This window comes from Saccoglossus kowalevskii, chromosome 8 (genome assembly GCF_978046115.1).
Source record: "Saccoglossus kowalevskii chromosome 8, keSacKowa6.1, whole genome shotgun sequence".
Taxonomy (NCBI): domain Eukaryota; kingdom Metazoa; phylum Hemichordata; class Enteropneusta; family Harrimaniidae; genus Saccoglossus; species Saccoglossus kowalevskii.
Genome location: NC_140648.1, coordinates 19,991,876 through 20,013,553, shown reverse-complemented (window position 1 = coordinate 20,013,553; position 21,678 = coordinate 19,991,876). Strand labels below are relative to the sequence as shown.

The window sequence follows — 21,678 nt, the reverse complement described above, 5'->3', positions numbered from 1 at the left end:
AGTCATGTTGATAAATCAACATGTTGATAGCAACATTTTATTGTGTATCCTTCTCGAAAAGTGTGCAATAGGTTTGCACGCAATTTTTCTTTTTCTCTCTAACACACACTTTATCTGGGGGGAAATTGCAATCCAAAACACAGATACAGCTAGTCTATGGTAGAGGCTTTTATGGACAATGTGCCTGAAACAGAGAATATGTACACAAAAATGTTAGCTGCTGCTAAACGAAGAAGTGATCAAACCATGTTGGCACGAGTTTATGGTGTTGCAAACGGGGATCTTGTAGCTGTTGAAGCACGGTACCATAGACAAACGGGGTGCTACCCGAGCTACATAAGTGATAGACACTGAAAATGTGTACCAAACTGCACTGAAGGCCTTTATTGATGAATTCCGACCAGCCATCATAAACGAAAAAAAAGTCTTCATCCTTTCAACACTGCGATCTCGCTTTCAAGAGCTTGCAACTGAAGCTGGTGTTGAGAACCCTGAGAAGTACAGGCCATTTCGTTTGAAACGGCAACTAATGCAAGAATGCCCTGACATTGCATTTGTTCCTCAACATGGCATGTACGACCTTGTATGCTCAAGTGAAATTTCAGTGGGTGATGCTCTGTGTAAATTAAGTGACTTGGTGAAAACACTAAAGGACACATCTGAAGAGATGGAGCAGCTAGATGATACAGAGTTACCTGAGGAGGAAACTGATGAAGCTGTAATTGTACATAAAGCTGTTGGTATCTTACGCCAACCAACGCTTGAGAAAATCAACAGCTCCACCACAGAATTACTTCTCTTTTGATGACATGACAATGGCCTCATTGAAAGACTTTGTAGACCCTCTCCTCTACGAGGCTATAGGGTGCCTAACAAACAAAGACCTGTTTTCCCAGGCAGCGGATAATGCTGATTCTGCCCAGATCCAGTGTATGTGATATAACCACTTTGACCACTTCACAAATATCACCAAAGCATTCGGGTTGGCTATCCACCTTCATCATGAATTTGGAAGCAGGAAGCTTGTGGAACACATCTTCTCATTGGGCTACTCAGTATCCTATTCAGAACTGCATTGCTTCCTTACATCAGCAGTGCTTCAGGTCAGCGTAACACAGAAAGCATAGTATGGCTCATTCGTTCAACCCCAAGCGTTGCCCAAGGACAATGGTCATCAGTGTGGGAGATAACTGCGATGGAAAGTTCAACAGGATTTGACTGGAATACACCTTTGAAGCGACAGAAAACAAAGCTCTAAAGGGCACAGAGGGATCATTGGCCTGACCCTGAAACGCCCAGCACTAGCCCGATGTTTCTTGCCAGACCCACAACTGGAATATATTCCTGTCGTTTCACCCATATGATCAGTCATAATCGAGAGTCTGCACAAGGAGGTCGTACAACCAATGCAGAGATCCGATGCTGGAACACAGATGTCACAGAGATGAAGAGCATGTTTGATGGAATCTTTTCAGACCCATTCAATCTGAGGGAGCCACCTCCTAACCTCATAAATTTTGCAGGTAGAACAATGTTTGACAACAACACTTCAAAAAGGAGTGGCCTTTGCATCCCAATTCATAAGTGAGAGATTGGTAAATGCAGAAGGCCAGGATGCACTTCAAAAGAGCTTGTACGATGCATTACCCAGATAAAAAATTAAGACTATGTCTGACATGAACAAGTCTGTCAGGGTTCGTTCAAAGAATGTGTCAATTTCGGGGAAAGTGATGTACCTATGGCTACTGACAGTGAATGCTGTAAAACGAATATCTCTCTAGAGAGTGATGGCTTTTGAGAATGCCTTAGTTCCATTGAGTTTATTCTCAGATGATGGTACACCTTTGTCCTGTGCAAAGTCTGATTTCTTGCACAAACTTGAAGACCTCCTGCCCGGTGATGAGAGCACTGTGGGTCATTGTAATGCCATTATCTTCGATGGACATGTCATAATTCAGATGCGTCCTCCATCTGCTACTCCGCCAAATGTCACCTTCAGGGATATTGCAGCTAACGTCATGCAATACATTATTCAGAGGAGCAACAAACATGGGAGCACTTCCATTCACATTGCATTTGACAGATATGATAAGGACAGCATCAAAAACTAGACTAAAGACAAAAGAATGGCATCAACCCAATGGCATGAATATATAAGTTTGGACTTATACCGAAAGTATGGCGTGCATTTCTCAGCAGAGGACAAAACAAAGCTCAGCTTGCCAGGTGTTATACTGACTACATGACTGATCACGCAGGTTATTTTCTTGGGAAGAACCAGGTACTGTATATCAGTGGAGGTCAGATCGATGGGACTCTGAGAATAGATAGGCAGGAATCCCTGCCTTGTCCATCAGTGGCATCACCACAGGAAGAAGCTGACACACGAATTGTGCTTCATGCTGTACTCTCAGCCAATGAAGGTGCAAAGCAGATTGTTGTCCACAGCCAAGACACAGATGTTCTTGTTCTGCTTGTGCATCATCGGCCAGCTATTCATGCCAGAACAATATTCTTCCTCACTGGTTGTGAAAGCAAACACATTACACTAACTAGATATATCTCTGTGCATACCCTATTTGAACAGCTTATCCAAGAACAGCGCATTATTCTCCTTGCTGTATACTGCCTTACTGGGTGTGACACGGTTAGTGCATTCCATGGACGCGGAAAACGCACAGCCTTCAGAATTATGATGCAGAAAGCGAATCTGTTCCAGCCACTTACCAATCTTGGGGAAGAATTGCAGATATCCAGACAGCAGAGGGCTGCTTGCACTGCATTCGTAGGTGCTTTGTATAACCAGAACGGATGTGTCTCGCTTGATACTTTGCGATGTAAAAAAGCAGATTGCACCTAAGAAACTTCCCCTGACTGAAAACAGCTTCCAACAGCATATTCTACGCACTGCATATCAATTGATGATATGGAGGCAAGCAGATGTCACCATCCCTGATATCCCAGAACCAACAGAGTATGGATACTTTAGGGAAGCTGACAATTCCATACAGCCATGCATGATGGATCAGGAACCAGCAGCACCGGGACTCATGAATGATTTGTTGTGTACATGCAAACATAATTCTTGCCTCACAAACTGTACATATATCGACAACAACCAGCCATGTACAGCGGCATGTTCCTGCGAAGCCTAACTTCGTTTATAGGGCAACGATGGTGAATGTGCCAACCCTCTAACAATAGCAGCATTATATATCGATGACAGTGACACAGATACTGATGAAGATGACTAATTACACACAGAGAAGATTTTGATGATTGCCTTATTCCTCTAACGTTTATTTTGAATGGTCCAGAATACTTTACATGATATATTTGTCTGTATCCAAAGATACTTCTCTCACACAAATGATTTAATACCTGGTATGCAGGGCATCATCAACCAAAGAGTTGCAATACTGCTGTAATCATGATAAGAAAACATGTTTAAAATGATATCAAATTAAATTCTTTGATGTAGCACATATCTTACACATTACATTGATCTCTGCACTGAATATTATTTCTGTTTCGTTTATATATTCTTCAAGGAAATGTCTGTTGAAGCTAAACTTTTGAATTAATTTAACGTATGTATGCATGCATGTATATATATACTGGGAAACATATAAAAAACATATCATTGAAGAGTGTGTACATATACACATGACCGATTCATAAAGATAGTCAAAGGTATACTATAATATATAGCAAATTATGATCTTTTCAAATGATATTGATTATTTATAAACATATTTCTGGTGATTATCACTACCACTGCAATCATCTAAGCCTAACATATAACTATATTCTGAACCATGATATGCCTAGCGACAATAAAACCCAATTATTAGTGCACAACCAACAGTATGTTCCTGAAAATGTACTGTAAAATGACTAATTTTCACTGGGTTTAAATTTCGCTGATTTATTATTTCAGGCATATTCAGTGGGTTTTAAATTCATGCTTTTATCATTGAGATAATGTGTTCTATGCTAAATGTTAGATAATCACTGGGTTTTAATTTAGCGCATTTTCTAGTCAGCGAAATAAGCAAAATTAAAACCCAGTGAATAATTAACCCCTTACAGTATTTGATACATTTGTCATATGACCTTTGACCTCCAGTGACCTTTGCCTTTGACCTATGAACAAAACAGGACCTAAAAGACCATTGCAATAGCTTTAAAACGGTGTCTAGGTTTTTAAAATAGGGTAACTAGAAGAAAATATATGGGGTTTTATGTTTCCCCCACGCCATTTTATAATACCGCTAGCATCTGTTTTGGCAGTTCTATGTTACCAAATTCAAACCTCAATTTCTCAGCTCGCCAGCATTTCCCAAGATGTCCTCAGGCTGTTTCATACTCTAGACATATTGTCCTTCAAATTTATGCATGAGGACAAATGTGGCACTTTGGGTGCCACCAACTCCCAAAATAATGACCTTTTTGGGCCCTTGCTGCAGCACTATATTGTATCTTGCAAGGAATAATATAATATGATTTATTATGAAATATTTTAGCAGCAAACATAGAAGTGTTTGTTGGATTAAAAGCTTACGCATGCGTGTTTTCAGCAATTATAATACAACCACACACTGCAGTACCGGTATATTCAATCCAAATAAACCCTTTTCTGGTGTTTACAATTTCGAAGATCAATGGTTGACTAGATACTGTAGGACAAAACTGTGAATCTGGGAATTTATACTCATTGTAAGAGTTGTAATGTAGCGTATTAGTAATACTGACATTGATGAAAAAATATAAATTGGGTTACATTACAATCAAGTACGGGGCGTTGTGGAAATACAAACAGCTCAACACAGAAGTAATACTGTACCTAAACTATGGTGGGCAGTCGAACTTAAAGAATAAAAACGGCACATATATCAGGGGGGAAATCTTCTCCCTCTGGATTCTCCACACTTGTCAGGGGGGAATCTCGTCTCGTCTCTCTATCTCGTCCCCTTGAGGTACGGGATCGGGAAAGTCACTTATACTTTACAGTCAAATAAGGCACACACAACGAAATACGTTTCAGCTCTCGTCTTAGTCGGTCTTTCGAGCACTCTATAAGACACGGCGCCCTGGGGAAAAATCCCCAAGACTCTCTTAGACTGCGTCAATACTCGCCCCAAGGCTCTCCAGGACTGGACCACGACTCTCCAGGACTGCACTCTCTCTACTGCGTCTATCGTGCTGTGTTCCCCAAGACCAACTCAAACTCTCTTTATTCATTTTCAAAACTCTAACCAATTACAAAGCAGTAAAAAGACTCTAGGGCGTAACCTTCAATCATAAAGCCAATCACACTAAGTACTGAATACGTCATATCTTTTGATTAATCGTTCACTACATTAATAACTATGGATACCAACTGTCAGAATCGCGACGGTTATCTGGTAATTAGTTCCAAATCACTGAGCCAAGTTCCGTCCAAAACTTCAAATAGGCCTAAACGATGACAGATATAACACAGCAATTCGCTAATAATCAACTAATTAAGTCGACCAACAGATACGCAAAAACAAATTCATGACACATACACATTGGGAGGCCACATGTAGCCTGACATGTAGGCGTGAGTAGGCCCTCGCCGGCTGAACGGCAGACCTCACTAACGTTAGGTTTAGAGCACCGCGGAGGACGCAACGCACGCGACCTCGTCAGGTGGTGTTAAGGTAGAAGCCTTCTCATGATTTCAAATATCCCGAATTTATTAATTTTATAATAAATTGTACTTCTGGGTAATACATAAGAATATTTACTTAAAAAAAGTTGGGGGTCACCAGGTTAATTTTCGAGAAAATCATGGTTGTATTTTAGTGCGGCCATATTGGCAGTATTATAGTGCTTTTACCATAGGTTCTTTTGGCAGAGATATTATGCCATATCTCAAATTGTAGACTGGTGACATGGCTGGTGAAAAATAATATATTGTTACTGATGGGATCCTTATTGTTTTCCTGATTTTTTTCAAAAATCTGGGTTTTAAAAAGTGTCGAAAAATGCAATGTTTAACATTGCGCTCTATGGAATTGTTCTAAAAATAGTTATTTTTGAAAAATATTAGGACAAGTTTTTTTTTTAAATAGGTCATTGTAACACACAAAATAATGTTATTTTATGGTGTAATGGGACTGTCACAATAGCTCCATAATTTTACACAATAAACCAATGGACATTTTCATGCGATTTATGACCAACTTTCTCAAAAATGATGAGTAGGCTTCTACCTTAAGCTTATCTTATTTCTGTGTATTCTGGTCTGTAATTACTTAGCTGTAACTAGTAGCAGTAACTTTTCTTGATTGATGGGAAAACATACAACTGTGTGAGCACTTTTCGTCGTATCCGCTTAACACAAGGTGAATAATACTATTTTGATACAAATTCCATATTTTTTTTCTATTTTCTCGTTCTCAGACAGATATGTACAAAGTTAACAGTGGTCAAATGTGCGAATTCAAACGTCTCGTGTTTTTACAGAGACAAATGTTCTGTATTTTTTAGAGTATGATTTATATTCAATCGATAACGTACAGCAACCCCGTGATTGTTCAACGATCACACTGTTTTACCATTTTTGTTTTTATGATGAAGATAATATGTCATATCACAAATTTATAGTGGTGACATGGGGCGAATACATTAAATAATTTGACTTGTGGGGTAATTTTTGTTATCCGGAACTATTTCAAAAATCTGGGCGGCAGTTTGTGTTCTTTGTAATTATTTTAATAATATTCTATCAAAATGTGACATTGTAACACACAATTGAATGACGTTTTCAAGTTACCGTTTTCAAGTCCCAGTTTTACTCTTAAATTCACAATTTTACGCATTTACTATAAGGCATCAGGATTTAAAAAGTCGTATTTCACCCCAATATTTCATACTGGGGATTGCGCGTTTAATTTAAACTACGCCACCATGCGTCGCCCATTGGAGACTTTTCGGGGTAAAAGGTTGTGGACAACATGGCGGCGACCATGGAAGGTAAGTTTTCTGTTACACTGTACTGCAGTGTTGTGCAACACTTCGTATGTGCAAATGACTTTATCACCACTATCGAAAGCTTTGTTGTATCTGCCAGTAAATGTGTTAAACGTGATAAATGATATCTGTTCAATGTTAAATATTGGTTTCTCTTCACCATGTTGTTATTACAGGCGCTCGGAACGTTTCCTGGATAATAAAAATGACCTAAAGTGGGATCGGCATAGTTAGTCAGTCGCCGGTACATTCCCCTACTACTCATATAATCCTGTGAAAATCAGATATTTTGAAGCAGAGGCTCGAGCATGCATATATGTTTGGAACTGCGCATGCTCAGGCCTCTGCTTCAAAATATCCGCGTAGATGGGTTTATTCATATTGCTCGAGTGTTTCGATTTTCACAGAATTTAATCCGTTTTAGTTTGAATAAAGGTAATGTAAGTCGATCGATAGTTTCTACCGATATCATGCGATCAAAATATAATTTGAAAAATTGTGTTATTTTCGGGAAGTTTCGATGTCATGGTGTCAACGCTTTCCTACCTTGTGTTATTATATGAGTAGTAGGGGAATGTACCGGCGACTGACTAACTATGCCGATCCCACTTTAGGTAATTTTTATTATCCAGGAAACGTTCCGAGCGCCTGTGGTTGTTATGACTGTTTTGATGTGGATTAAGAATTCGATTAGATTCATTCTTACACTATTAATAACTTGATAAATAAATCTGATACTATGTATCACGCCTTTCACGTTGACCGCACGTTATCCGAGCTTTAACACCCGATATAACAACTCTACTACAATTTCTTCAAGCATAGAAATGTTGCAGCATTGAAACACAACAAGAGGGCAAGAGTTCTTTTTGTACCCCCGATCGTTAACCCTAACTCTAACACAATTAAATTAAATGGGGAGTGCTGGAGGGTAGGGTTAGGAATGGGGGGTACAAAAAGAACTCTTTCCGATTAAATGGCGGTGGTCGTCTCACAGCGCAGCACGTGTTTGAATTTTATGTAAACCAACAATGTAATTTACTTGCGTCGCTATGGGTCCCATATCGAACACGATTCTGTGCGATGACCACTGCCCTTTAATGATTTCATGAAGTGTGAGAATGGGGAGCCTAGCCTTATCACATGCACAAACCAAGTTATTCCCCTTTGAACAGATAATATGACTTTTATACCCAGGTTGTTCTACGTCATTGTCTTTGTCATTAGTTCTGTGAGGACAGTACTATTTTCAGAGTTCCAGATCGTGATATACACAGAAAAAATAGTAGTGTTTGCCTTTAAACGTGGTGACAGAAAATTATAATAACACAAAGACATTTGCTTACAAATTAGTTTCAATAAAAAGAAAAACTATGTGTATTGCCATGCAATGATGGGCAATTTCACTTTCACTTTGTACATAAAAACCCAATAGAGTAACTCAAGTTCAAATTTGATGTGTGTTTGCCGAATAAGCAGTGCCCATGGTTATATTTACAATATAGACTTTTCTAGTCACTTACTAGACTATGCAGTTTTCTTTCTTCAAGAGCTTGGATAATCATCTCACTAAAAATGTTTGGTGTGAATGAAAATTACAGTAACAAATGGATTCCACAAAAAATATTCCTAAAAAAAAAACAAGCTATACGAAGTATTAAGAAATAATTTATAATAGAACATCAGAAGTATTATAGTGAAAGTCTATAGACTTGTTTACATTTTGTGCACAGCGACTGGTTAGAAAGAACCAGTTGTTTGTTTCTGAAGATGAAATGATAGCATTGTTCGCGGTTGTAGTCATGTTATCGTTGAAACCATAATAAGCCATAGGTGTTGACTGACATTCCATTATTGATTCAGAATGCAGTCACTGATTGGTTAATCTCCGTATGCGTGGGAAACGCCGTAATGTTCTATTTCCCTTTTAAAAGTTAAATGGTAGTTGTGTTCCAGTTTTAGTTCGTGCTCAACTGTGGGTCAGTTCTACAAGTTTATCAGTTCGTTGATGAGTTTTGTTCGCAAATAAATGCAGTATATGTTATCAATTTATTTGTGAGAATTCAAGTTCAAGTTCTGCTGAAATCCTACTCAAGTTGGAATGTGGCCAACCAAACCCAACTACACATGTATATGACCAATAAACCAGTCTCTGAAGGATCCGACGTTATCCATGGAATTGGATGCACAAGATTCAACAAATTAGAAAGTATTTTCCACTCTTAATAATGTACCATACACATTAGTTGGTGGCCACTTTTGATGAAATAAGGGTATTTCGACAATCAGCTATAAAAAAAGTTCAAAATCGAATCATTCCAGGTTTGCTGCAGCAATTCAGTTTTTACCTTATACACAATATGTGAAATTTCGCAGTGAACGAAAATCACCTATGGATGGTATATACGCTGTATTAGGTTTACAATTTAGGTAAAACAACAATATTTTTTTTTTTTTAAATAATGTCCTTATTCACACACAGGTCCTTTCAGTGACCCCACTTTATTTGGTGCGCTTTTTGAGCTGCAGTCATTACTGAGCAGAACTGAGTTTCCCCAAAATGCCAAGGATTTATTGTTAATGCTGAGTACATATTTCACACGCTATGAAAGAGAACCACTGCTGCCTTTCAGAGATAATGTTCTTCGATTGATAGATGAGTTTATATTTTGTTGTGTGACAAATCAAAATTACTATAGAAAGGTGAGTCCTTACTTCTCCAGACCCTGTATGTTTAATATGGATAGTAATTAATTGTAACTATTTTTAGGTGTCGTGTTTTATTCGCTGGTATTGTGATGGTGTATCATCTTATAGTTGTATTTGACTATCTGTGTAAACCAATTGAACATTGATGTATCAAATGAGTAAATATGAGCTACAACTATGAAAACTATAGCGTTACTATAGTCTGAATGACCTAATAATAATGATACCGGTATGAGTTTTTCACAAGGATACTGCAAAGTATGCACAAAGACAGTACAGCGGGAGTATCGGCTGTCGCATACCAGAGGTCGATGCGACCACATACTGTCTGAGTATCCTTGCGTACTGATTGCGGTATCATCATAATAACCTTATTATTGTACATGTTTTTCCTCCTTTTTTCAATTCCTGGTCTTTGATTGACAATGTGCTACAACAATTTGGAGAACATTAAACAAGTTAAACGAAAGTGTAACACTCTGGTGTGTGAAGTTTTGCCCAGAACCCCATGCAGTGAAATTAAACATGATGAAGTATATCAATTGTTGTATGAACCACCAGTCTATTTCTGATGATGGTTCACCACAGTTGCATGTCTCGGTTTTTATGTTTGTTTTTTTTGCTGTCTTTAATTGGTAATTTTAACATCATGCTGCTTATTCCAATTAATTTTATAGCGGCTGTCAGCAGTCCAAGAACTTCAACTGTTGGAACTTTTATGCGGATATTTTGAAAATCAACCCAATGAAATCATCAAGAACGCCGTCTTCGATGCTCTGTTCTGCTTTTCCTCCAGTAGACCATCAGAAGAATACAAAAGAGATTTATTGTATAAATTAGTCTCATTGGCTGTCGCTGTGAAATGCACGTCTGTGTTGAACTGTACAGCGGTATGGATGAGTCGACAGGTGAGCTTGTGATACACACGATCTTGGATATTTTGGAGTTTGATTTGGGGGTGTTGTTAATCTGAATTTGGGCGAGATAGTCTTGGAATTGGGGGGTTCTAACGTTGAATTTTGTTTTGAATGGTTCATATATATTGTTCAAAGCACAATGACAGTACAAATGTAATTAATTAACAATAATGATGTATTAACCTTTTCACCGCCATTTCCCTCTTTTCATCACATATTCACAAAATAGTAATGTTTATAGTCTGCACTATTCTTCAGAAGATTGGGACAAAAATAGCCAAAGTTTTTGAGTAAAAACCGAAAATTGGTCCAAATCTTGTCTGTTGGCTCCAAAGTTAGGGTTCATTTCAAGAAATATTGAGGAATATAAGAAAAAAGTGTACAACAAATTTGGTTGAGAAAGTCTGATGGTTGAAAGGTTAATGCTTTATGACATCATTTATGACATCATTTATGACATCCTTTACAACTCCAAAATAACGAATGTTGTTGTTCATTCTTTCAGCATCTGTCTCACTCCGTGATAAACCTAGCTGCGGCTGTCGTACATGATTACTGTATCCTAGTGCCTGCATCATTAACTGCTATACAAAACCTTGTGGAAATATCACCGTTGTTTGCTTGTCAGTTTTTGACAGCTGTTACAGCTCTTTATAAGCCTGCTCTGTCTGGTACACCAGGTATTGATAACACATTTCTTTGTTTCTAACAAGTAATCAAGCTGTTACGTTTGTTGGTTTGATTCAGTGTATATGAGGTACGAGGCGATTGCTTATAGGTTTCACACCACAATTTGAATTTGTATCGGGGTGCAGGGTCACATGGTTTGCATAGGATGGCATTGTTGTATTTATTTAATTTAATATGATACCAGAATAAGCAATCTTATTTGTGAGTGGAGTTTTAGCGAAAACCAACTGATTTTGAAATGGCCGACTGATATAATTAGAGCTGGGTCAACATTTCCTATACTGCCAAGATCAGTATGGACAAAGCAGGGACTTTTTGGGGACTTTCATAAGCCACTCTTTTTAATTTTTAAAGATTTAGGGGTACTGTAGTTAACTCATTGGCTCTATTTGTTTTTAAACATCCTAAAGCTGAGGATCCTAACCTACATATATATGGTCATTGCTACTTCACTGACTGCTGAATCTTCTAGATATTTTTTTTTTATAAAACAATGATTGCATATATTCTGTATTCATATTAGAGCTTTGCTGAGTTTAAGGTAGAGATGCAGTTTACCTGACAAGTATTTTTATTAGGAAACCAAGATGACCTCCCTTGTCCACAAAACTATATATTTTCGGAAAGCTTATTGTATGAATTTTAAAATTTTGTGAGTATTTTTTTTTTTATGGTCACTGTAGTTTGAAATATGCACAAAAATGTGCTTTTTTGGTCAAAAGTGATTTAAAAAAAATTCTAAACCATGCTTCTGTTTCTTGTCAGAATTGGTTTACGAGTACATCTGTTTACTATGAAGAAAGTGCCGACTTGAAAACTGTCTACCAGTTGTCAATTTTGCAGGGCAGAAGCTCAAATTTCACTACTTCAAGTTTATGCATAAATTAACACCCACGCTAGTTGTCTGTACGATTGTTGTAACACTGTTCAACCAAAAACAATGCCCGACGGCGTTTTGAAGATAAACACATTGTCAATCATTTGTGAAAATTTCAAAACAAAAGGTCAAATCGTCTAGGAGCTATTTTTTTTTTTAAGTTCTGGGATGTGCACTAAAAAGAAGCTGAGATAATTGCTAATTTGCATAACAATTCACTCAGTAAGAAGTTTGCTAATGCTCATATTTAAAATGGCTGTAACAGTTCCAAATTTAAATGTATTATCGTTCTGTTAAAAGTTAAATATAGTGCATAATATGGAGATCCGGTCATTTCTTTTTTTCACCATGTTTCTTTTTTATTATTTCTGTACAGCCTTGCTAAATCTTGCTAAGCATTCAAAAGAGAGAATGTTTGCACCTGTTATCTATATTTTAAAATCATCTTTTGAGTATGTTCTACTATTTACAATTTTACAAAATTTTAACAGTCTATAACCAAGACTATTAGGATAATAAAAAGCAAAAAAAAAAATTTCACTCCCAAGTGCTCACGAACCTGCACCTTAAATTTGATTCTTGACATATGCGAGTTCATTTCAATACTTTTAATAATCATTAAAATACGGCAGTCATGTGACATTTAGACTTTGCTTGAGGGTAATTCAACACACCACCTGATGCTGTTTATCCCATTTATTTTGCCTATCTATGGTGGCTTTAAGGTAGCGAGAAGGTTTTGTGACGTTTTTAAATAAAACATTCTCTGTCTGTTGTCTCGTTCAGAACAGTAATTTAGGTTATATATATCAAAAGACTAAGTATAGAGGTGCAAGTTCGCACAAACTGGACAGACATTGTTTACATAATTATCACGTGACATCAAAAATGGCGAACCTTGTAAAAATGACTAAGTACGCGATTGCGAGAGCACACTGCGGAATTTCCTGGTGAAATTTACGTCATGCATTGTCCGTAATCAAGTCCATTGAAATGCGTCTCCGATAATCAAAAGACCTATTATTCCGATTTCTATGCAGGTTTGTTTTTTTGTCCCCAAATTATTTCATACTTAGCACCTTTAACAGACTATTATTCTGTGACAAAGCATTTTCTTTAAAAACCCAGACATATTTCGCACCATCATTATCTTTTGAACGATAACTGCGAGTTTGAATGTCCTAGTCCGAACGCACTTGATTTGGCGGCGGTCCCAATGAGTCGTTCTCGATCAAAACTTCAACTCGAGAAAAACGCGAAAAACGGTTTTGGTTAATAAAACACTGTAGATTTGCTGCATTATTATAAATATACACTAAAATGGCCAAACATATTAACCACTGATATCATAGAACTCATAAAGAGTGTCAGATAATGAATAATTTCAAACTCGAGCGTGAAAAATGAAGAAAACTGCTGGCATTTAAGTCCGTACTCCAGGAACGTTCGGGTTTTCCATTGTTATGCAAACGAACAACGAGGGATAATCCTCTGACAAACATTACTGTCCCACTGTACACGCTGACAGTTTACAAACAAGCTAATCCTTCAAGTGTCTCAGATAAGACATCTAATAAAACGGTTTTCATGGTGAAACAAAATGACCGATGTTTGAAAAAAAATTGCTGTGTCAGAGTGCGACACTGAGTGGCAGATTTTTCTTTGCCTCGTCTGTCAACGCTTTCTTTCTTTTCTTCGCCATTGCGTTAGAAAAAAAATGTATTAGTAAAATAGAATATTGACTTGGAAAATAAAACGATTTAAAAGAAAGTTGTGCAAAGTTACAGTACTCCTTTCGCACAACATCCCGCCCGCTTCCGCTTTCCAATCACCTTTTTCTCTCGCTTTTGCGACCGCTTGTTGAATTCAACCGGACAATTTCCGCTTTTTTTCGACCGAGCAAACCCCGAAATATCACCGCCCACCTGCTCGCTCGCGCGCATTTAAAATTCAGACTAACAGAATAATTTCCGAGGTTCACATTGTCTTATAATTGTCTTTCTGGTTTTTATAGATGTTGAACAGCTGACAAAAGTTCAAATACTTTTTGTTTTAACTATATATAATTATATGCACGCAACCTGACCCTTTGACCTCGATTTGGCTTGGACTGAATATTTTATTTTAAACAATATTCTGACGTGAAATACAAAATGTATTTCAACACAAGTACGACATGGTTGTCTGGGGTTTCTTTCCTGATTGTTGAGTCTTCGCAATGTGTTTTGTATAATTATTGTTGTTTTCCCCCGATGCTGAAGGACCGTAAAGCTAAATGGCAGTTACATGCATGGGCTGAGTGAAAGAAAATATTTCTAAGCCTAAAATAAAACCTAATATTACACCTCTTTGTGTATTTGTTAATTTTACATATGTTTGTCATGACAGTATGTTTGTAAATATCTAGAAAAATCTCGTCTTTTGTTGATAATTTCGATTGTTTGTTTGGAATGTCGATCCCCATTGGTTTCTCCATACTGAGTTTAGGAAGGGCGTCGATCAACACCGTGACAATCAGCCGAGAGAAGACAAACATTGACCGTAATTCATGGAGATCATGTCCGTAATTTGTGGGCTGAAACCCCAAATAATTAATCAAGTATTATTATTACCAAACGCTTCAGCGTGGTATTAAGATTTTGTTTTCAGGCTTGGGTGGTACCAAGGTGGAAAATGGTTGCACATATGGGGGGTAATTCCTGGAATTGCAATAGAGAGGGTTCAGGCCGAAATACATATATATAGTGTTTCCATGTTTCGTCTGATATTTCTGTGGTATTCTGCTGCTGTAAATAATGCAAGATTTGTTCCGAAATTCAGTGTGTTGTGTGCACTCCAGGGTTATTCGTTTTTTTGCTCAAAACACCCCTATTTTTTAATGGCAGAGTCGAATAGTTTCACTCCCACTGGGAAATCTGCATTGTTACTTGAAAGAGAGCTAACTAAACACATTTTCCAGACCGGCGAAAGTGTTTGCAACAACCAATTTTAACAGCCTGTCACGTGATTTTAGTCTGAATGTCAACCTCAAAAGAGGCTAATCCATTTACGCAGGTATAACTGGGAATAGAATATGTGAGGGATTGTATCAACAGAGATGTGTATAATGAAAAGTAACATCTATCCTTCTTTTGCATCGCTGAGCATTTCTGTTTTAGTATACTGGTTTGAAAATGTTGAATTTGCATGATTTGCAATGTGTTTTTTTACTGAAACTCCCCTATTGATCGAATCCCGGGTTTGAAAGAGAACGGCACACCACGTGATTCGTTTGAATACAATGGTGAAGGCACGCAAGCATGACTTACGTTGTCAGCAGTAGTCGCTGAGCTTCACGCTACAACTTCACTTGTGATGTTGCTTGTTAGCCGTGGATTGAATTAATCTTGATTACCGGTTAAAATGTTGCTTATTTGGCGTTGGTGATCTTTATTTGGAACTGGGTAACGTCGCCAGCAGAAACCTCCTGGGATTTTGATGTTGATGGTTGCGCCTCCATGGCAATCGCTAATTTTACTGCGGGTGGATCTTCCAAGAGCCCTTCGGGGTTTATAAAACTCATTCAACATACATAAAGTTCTCTCAATCGTAGTAGTCCATGTGATGTACACCTAATATGCCAAACATGTTACTGAACGATTTTGCCAATGAAAACAAGCCGGTTGGCGATCCACTCCACTAAAAAAAAAACTAGCAATATGTTTTCGGCTGTTGCCATGGTAGGACATGAACGTGAAGCTAACGTCGGTTTATAACTAAAACTGGGCACCGTATACAAAGTTCGCAAAAAAACATTCAGTCCTTAGAAGTCATTTTATTTTATTGCTAGGACGTATGCTGTTGTTAGGGATTGGTCAGTTACTTCGGCCTGGGGGTGGATAAGTTAGTAGGGGGGTTACCCTGTTTTTGATTTTGTGAATGGGGGGGTCACCCTGTTTTCCACAATTCACACACGCGCTTATGTATATGTTTTTTTTAATTTTATTTCAGAACAATAGATTAAAAAGTTAATCGTACAAATGTGTTCTTAATAACAACTATTACCCATATTGCCTATAAATTTGTTGATGCAAAAAATGTTATAGGCTAAATATTTTGGGGTTGAAGTTGACAAATAACTAACAGATTATGCAATGCGGCAGAGCCCCATGCAATTATACAGTTAAGTTTTGAACACATCCCAAGTTCATGTGATATCAGATTATTTTATTTAAAGTCTGAAGTCACCATTGTATAAGATATTTACTGGATTTATCCAATTGTAGCTGGAGACGGAAAAACACAGCAATTAGTACAAAGAGCAGTGACAGTTTTTGTTCAGCAAATCAAAAAAGTTAAATGGATTCATGTATATAAATAAATAGTTTTTTTGTTTTTTTAACTTTTAAATATGCATATTTTGCTCTGTAAAATACCAAAGTCCAACACAAATTTATACAAAAATCAAAGTGTCCTTTGTTTTCATAAGCACAGACTGTGCTTCAGGTGTAAAGCTTTCCTGGTCTATAAGATATGAAAGATATATTAAATCCAAATTAGTTTTCAAACCGCCTAGATTCAAATCCTCTTTTCCTATCTTATAAGGGCGTTTATCAAGTGAGTACTCCACAGCTTTGTTTTTATTTACTATCTTTAGCAGCATAGATTTCCCTACTTCCTGCAGCTTTTTCTGTAGTCGTTTTTTGGCTTTATGCTTCCCTTCCCCTCCTAAGGTGACTGGTCTATTAAATGCAAACACTAAAAATTACGGCAAACCACGATATTTTCAATGCACATCATACATTTTGTAATCATGTCAGAGCCAAAACTGTTAATGTTTCTTTGTTTTTCGGGGGGGGGGGGTCAGCATGTTTTAAAATATAATGTTAGGGGGTCGCCCATTTTTTTGTTGTCGATAGGGGTGGGTCAACTGAGATTTACAGCTGACAAAATGGAATCTGCCGACCCCCAGGCCAGAGTAACTGAACAATCCCTTAAATTTATTATTTCCAACCGATAGTATTTTCTAGATTGCAGGCAGCATTTACAGTTCATTCAAAGTTCAAAGTTGCGTCGGGATTACGTTGATACAGTGTAACAATGTCGGCGTCGGTGATCTCTTACCGGTGTGCAACGTAGCCAAAATAAAAGGCATGAATACAAGACTAGTGGGAGGTAATAAATTTGGGGTCGAAAGTATTCAAAAAACAGTTTTGGGCTGTTGCCATGGTAGCTGTGGACCAGGATTGTTTTGCCAATTAGTGACGGTACGACCTGCCTGTCAATTATAAACAAAATTAGCCAAGCCAAAAAAAATCTCAGTAAATTTTTGCCCACACTCAAGCGGATTAGAATGAGCTACGTCCATGCTTTTTAATCATAGAAATGTAGGGTGTGATACATTTGACGTGAAGGTATTAAAACATTCAGTTGTTGGCTGTTTCCATGGAAACGGTGGTCAGAATTTGTTTTCAGATTTTACCAATAGTAACTTTGTGCCCACACTCAAGCTGAGCAAAATGAGCTATGTCTGAGGTGTTGCATCCAAAATTTGTAGGAGATACATTTCCTGATAACTAGGGTGAAGGTGTGACCTACCTGCTAAGTTTGAGCGAAATCGGCCAAGCCAAACAAATCACAGAAGAATTAATACGTGAAAACACTAGAAATCACACGCACACACATATACACAAAATTAAAGTGATTTTAAGGGCAATCCAAGTGGAGCGAATCGCCAATACCATGTTCATTTGCATATTGACCGTGAAAATACCAAAAACATCATTGCATGGGTGATATGCAAATTAGTTTTAGTCAAAATAAGTTACTGCTTAGAAGTACCATTACTGTTCAAATTTCATTTCACTCGGCAAATATATTCATGTATCCAAACGTAAAGTATCGTACTTCTAAATATTGTTTATTTCTGCTATGTTTCGAAAAACGCTACTCTTGAACGGACTACTTTATTCGCTCTCAGACCTCATTTGCATATGGGTGTGGAAGTACAGATTTTGATTTCAGGGACGAATCAAAATAAACTGCAGTATATATGTAATAATGTGGAATACTTCCTTTCACTGTGAACATTTTTCCGCTAAAATAAATTCCAGTGAAAATGCCATTTCCCTCATACTCTATTGAGACTTGACACAGCACAGTGAAAATTTGATTCACACCGTATGCTTGAAAACTTTTCATCGAAAATAAATTAAGTGAAATTCTGTGTGATTTCATGAGAGTTGAAAATGAAAAAATTATATGACAGCCAACCCTACCACTCCATACACAATGTAACCACACCTCAAAAACATCCTTTCACCAGTGTATTCTATTTGAATTCACGAGAAATTTAAATAAACAAATTCGGAGTGTCTCGTGCCACGCCCGTGGCAGGAGACAATATGGCTACTGCCACGGACGTGGCAGGAGACAATGTGGCTATTGCCACGTCCCGGAAGTAAATGTACCGACGTTCTATGTGTAGTTTCGGCCGTCATATACAGATTTTTCACTTGTTTTACCATCGGTGTTTGAATAAAATACTTTCACAGTGGTGTCGTTGTCAGAAATAATTTCAATTCGCGCATTTTATACGAAATTGTGAAGTCCAACCATTGACGGAACCTTTGTACGCCCTCCGGTGTTGGGAACTTGGAACACTACGTTTACCTAAAGCCAACCTCGGCGTTTATCAATCTAGTAAAACAAGTGAAAAATCTGTATATGACGGCCGAAACTACACATAGAACGTCGGTACATTTACTTCCGGGACTTGGGAACTTGGAACACTACGTTTACCTAAAGCCAACCTTGGAGTTTATCAATCTAATAAAACTCGCAAATCACGGCGTCGTTATATAACGAAAATACACTATTAAAATAATTTTCTTCAGGAGATACGTTACTTGGTTTCTCTGGAAAATAGTAAATCAAATTACTTCAGAAATGACTAGGTAGTGCCTGCATGAACATGTATTGAGCAATCATTACATAGCCTTGTAATTTAACATGCACTGGTTTAATTTTCCCATTTAGGCGGGGACATTGAATTGTGTAATTGCGTCGATTAACGACTTGTTTAACAGGGAAATAGTGTGAACGTACCACACAGTCAGTTGTAAAAGTAAATGTGGAAATATTGTGGAAATTTACTATGCTAAGTTGCAAGGTTTTTTCTCTAAAAAAAACAACAGGTCGCAATGACAATGAATACACTATTGATATTAGTCGTGCTACAAGTGTGTTCATGCTCTCTGTTATAAACTCACTTTCAATTATAAAACCTGTTTTATTATTCAGATAAAATAACTTGGGTTTTCATTCGTACAGTCGATGGCCTCGTCGTCATAATTCAAAGTATCACCTGTTGCATATTATTGAATATTGGTAATTCCCAGTTACATTTAACATTAACCATATCTCTGACTGTAAAAAAGAGAAAATAATATATTATTGGTACTATATTAATTTTATTTAAAACTTTAAAAATACGGTAACGACGTCATAATTTGCGAGTTTTACTAGATTGATAAACGCCGAGGTTGGCTTTAGGTAAACGTAGTGTTCCAAGTTCCCAACACCGGAGGGCGTACAAAGTTTCCGTCAATGGTTGGACTTTGCATTTTCGTATAAAATGCGGGAATTGAAATTATTTCTGACAACGACACCACTGTGAAAGTATTTTATTCAAACACCGATGGTAAAACAAGTGAAAAATCTGTATATGACGACCGAAACTACACATAGAACGTTGATACGTTTACTTCCGGGACGTGGCAATAGCCACATTGTCTCCTGCCACGCCCGTGGCAGTAGCCATATTGTCTCCTGCCACGGGCGTGGCACGAGACTCGGCCAAACAAATTATATGACAACGAACTTAATTATAATTTCAACCTCTAGTTCAGCACTGATTAAATAAACTACCTCGTCTTTATGCCAACTTGAAGTTATTCAATGCCTACACCAGTGACTTCAAAATCTATGTTTCAATTCCAGGAATTTCACTTGCTATTAATTGTATGAGAGTGCCAGTCTTTCATGAATTTCTATTGTCATGTCAATTTCTTGTGATTACTCGGAAAATGAAGCTGTAACCACAGACCACAGTGCTGCAACTAAATCCTGGTATAAGCACCGGTTAGGCAGTCTTGAACTATGCATGTGAAGCCAGCTGAGAGGTATATCCAATCCTATAGATTTCTCATTGTTTGGTAACTATTTGCTGCAAATGCAACAAAAATCAATATAAAAATATTACCCACACAGCATTCTACAGGTTACTTGTTTTAATATATATTTTATTTTACATCGCAAAACTAAACCATGCCCAAAACAGAGCTAGAGTTGTTCGCGGTGAAACAACCGCATTGAAGACGATGCAACTTCAACTAGCCATTTCTTACCTTGAAATAAAAAAAATAAAAATTCGAAGAGCATCGGGGAAAATATTAAGAATCATCCTTATCAATCGCTTGCTTTATTTTATTCGAATCCATGAAATTCACGATTTTTTTTACATTTGTTGGCAACTTCCGCGCTAAAAAAGATTGAAAATGTGGGAGTGGTTATTTTGCAAAGTCCTGTTGATAAATCGGACAAATATGGTTCTGTGACCCAGTTCGTGCTCCGATCAGGTGACTCTCAGCCAATCAATGATGTTGTAACAAAGCATATTTGACGCTCATTGAAGGGTCGTCGTACAATCCAATCACCGGCGTCGATTCACATAGTTGTTTGTGCTGTGACAGGCTTCAAAATTATTCGCTGAAAAACATATATTTTGACAAACTGATGGAATTTGACCTTAGTTCAAAAAGAAAATACTAGGCTAAGATACATTAGAGCTTACGCGAATCAGTTTTCTCTGCAAGTTGTGAAATAAAGTAAACCAGTAGAGCGTCGATGATTTTCAGCCCTGAAGGACTTTGAATTGTTCATCGACTGGCCAGCAAATAGTTATGGCTATAACTAAATTTGACACGTTTTTCTTTTAAGCCCAATAAATTATTCATACATGTCAAGCTCTGTTCGATTTTTTCAGGGCATGTGGCCGTTTTTAGTCGAAAATATTTTTTGTGGGAACACTTTTGCGGTACGTATACGTTATAGACCGAGCTCATTCAATGATCGTGACTTAATTTTAAAAATTGAATGTCAAATTTACCAGACGTGGACCGATGTGGATTCGATATAGTTATTTTTGGAATTCCTTTTGACAGAGCAGAGAAACGAGGAAATGTTAGTGATTAATTCCAAAAATAACTATATCGAATCCACATCGGTCCACGTCTGGTAAATTTGACAGTCAATTTTTAAAATTACCTAGGCTTTTTTCACGTAACTGTCTCGTTAAAATAAAAATATTACATCTAGAACAAGCACCCAAAAAACGTAACAAGAGGTCCCAGTTCAGTTGCTTTCACGATACAAGTGTAATACAGCTATTATATTTGAGGTGTCGTTCAGAATGTAATAATAGTTAATACTAGTTGTATGTTC

The 21,678-nt window shown here is 37.4% G+C and overlaps 1 protein-coding gene across 1 annotated transcript in view; it reads left to right on the top strand.

Annotated features, from left to right (window-relative positions):
- Window positions 1-6,959: 6,959 nt before the first annotated feature.
- LOC102807954 (integrator complex subunit 15-like) overlaps window positions 6,960-21,678 on the top strand; it is a 17,215-nt gene continuing 2,496 nt past the window's right edge. The window contains exons 1-4 of the mRNA XM_006824364.3: window positions 6,960-7,005; window positions 9,485-9,705; window positions 10,389-10,619; window positions 11,134-11,308. Of these exons, the coding sequence (XP_006824427.2) occupies window positions 6,987-7,005; window positions 9,485-9,705; window positions 10,389-10,619; window positions 11,134-11,308 (646 nt within the window). The 5' untranslated portion in view covers window positions 6,960-6,986. The remainder of the gene's footprint in view (window positions 7,006-9,484; window positions 9,706-10,388; window positions 10,620-11,133; window positions 11,309-21,678) is intronic.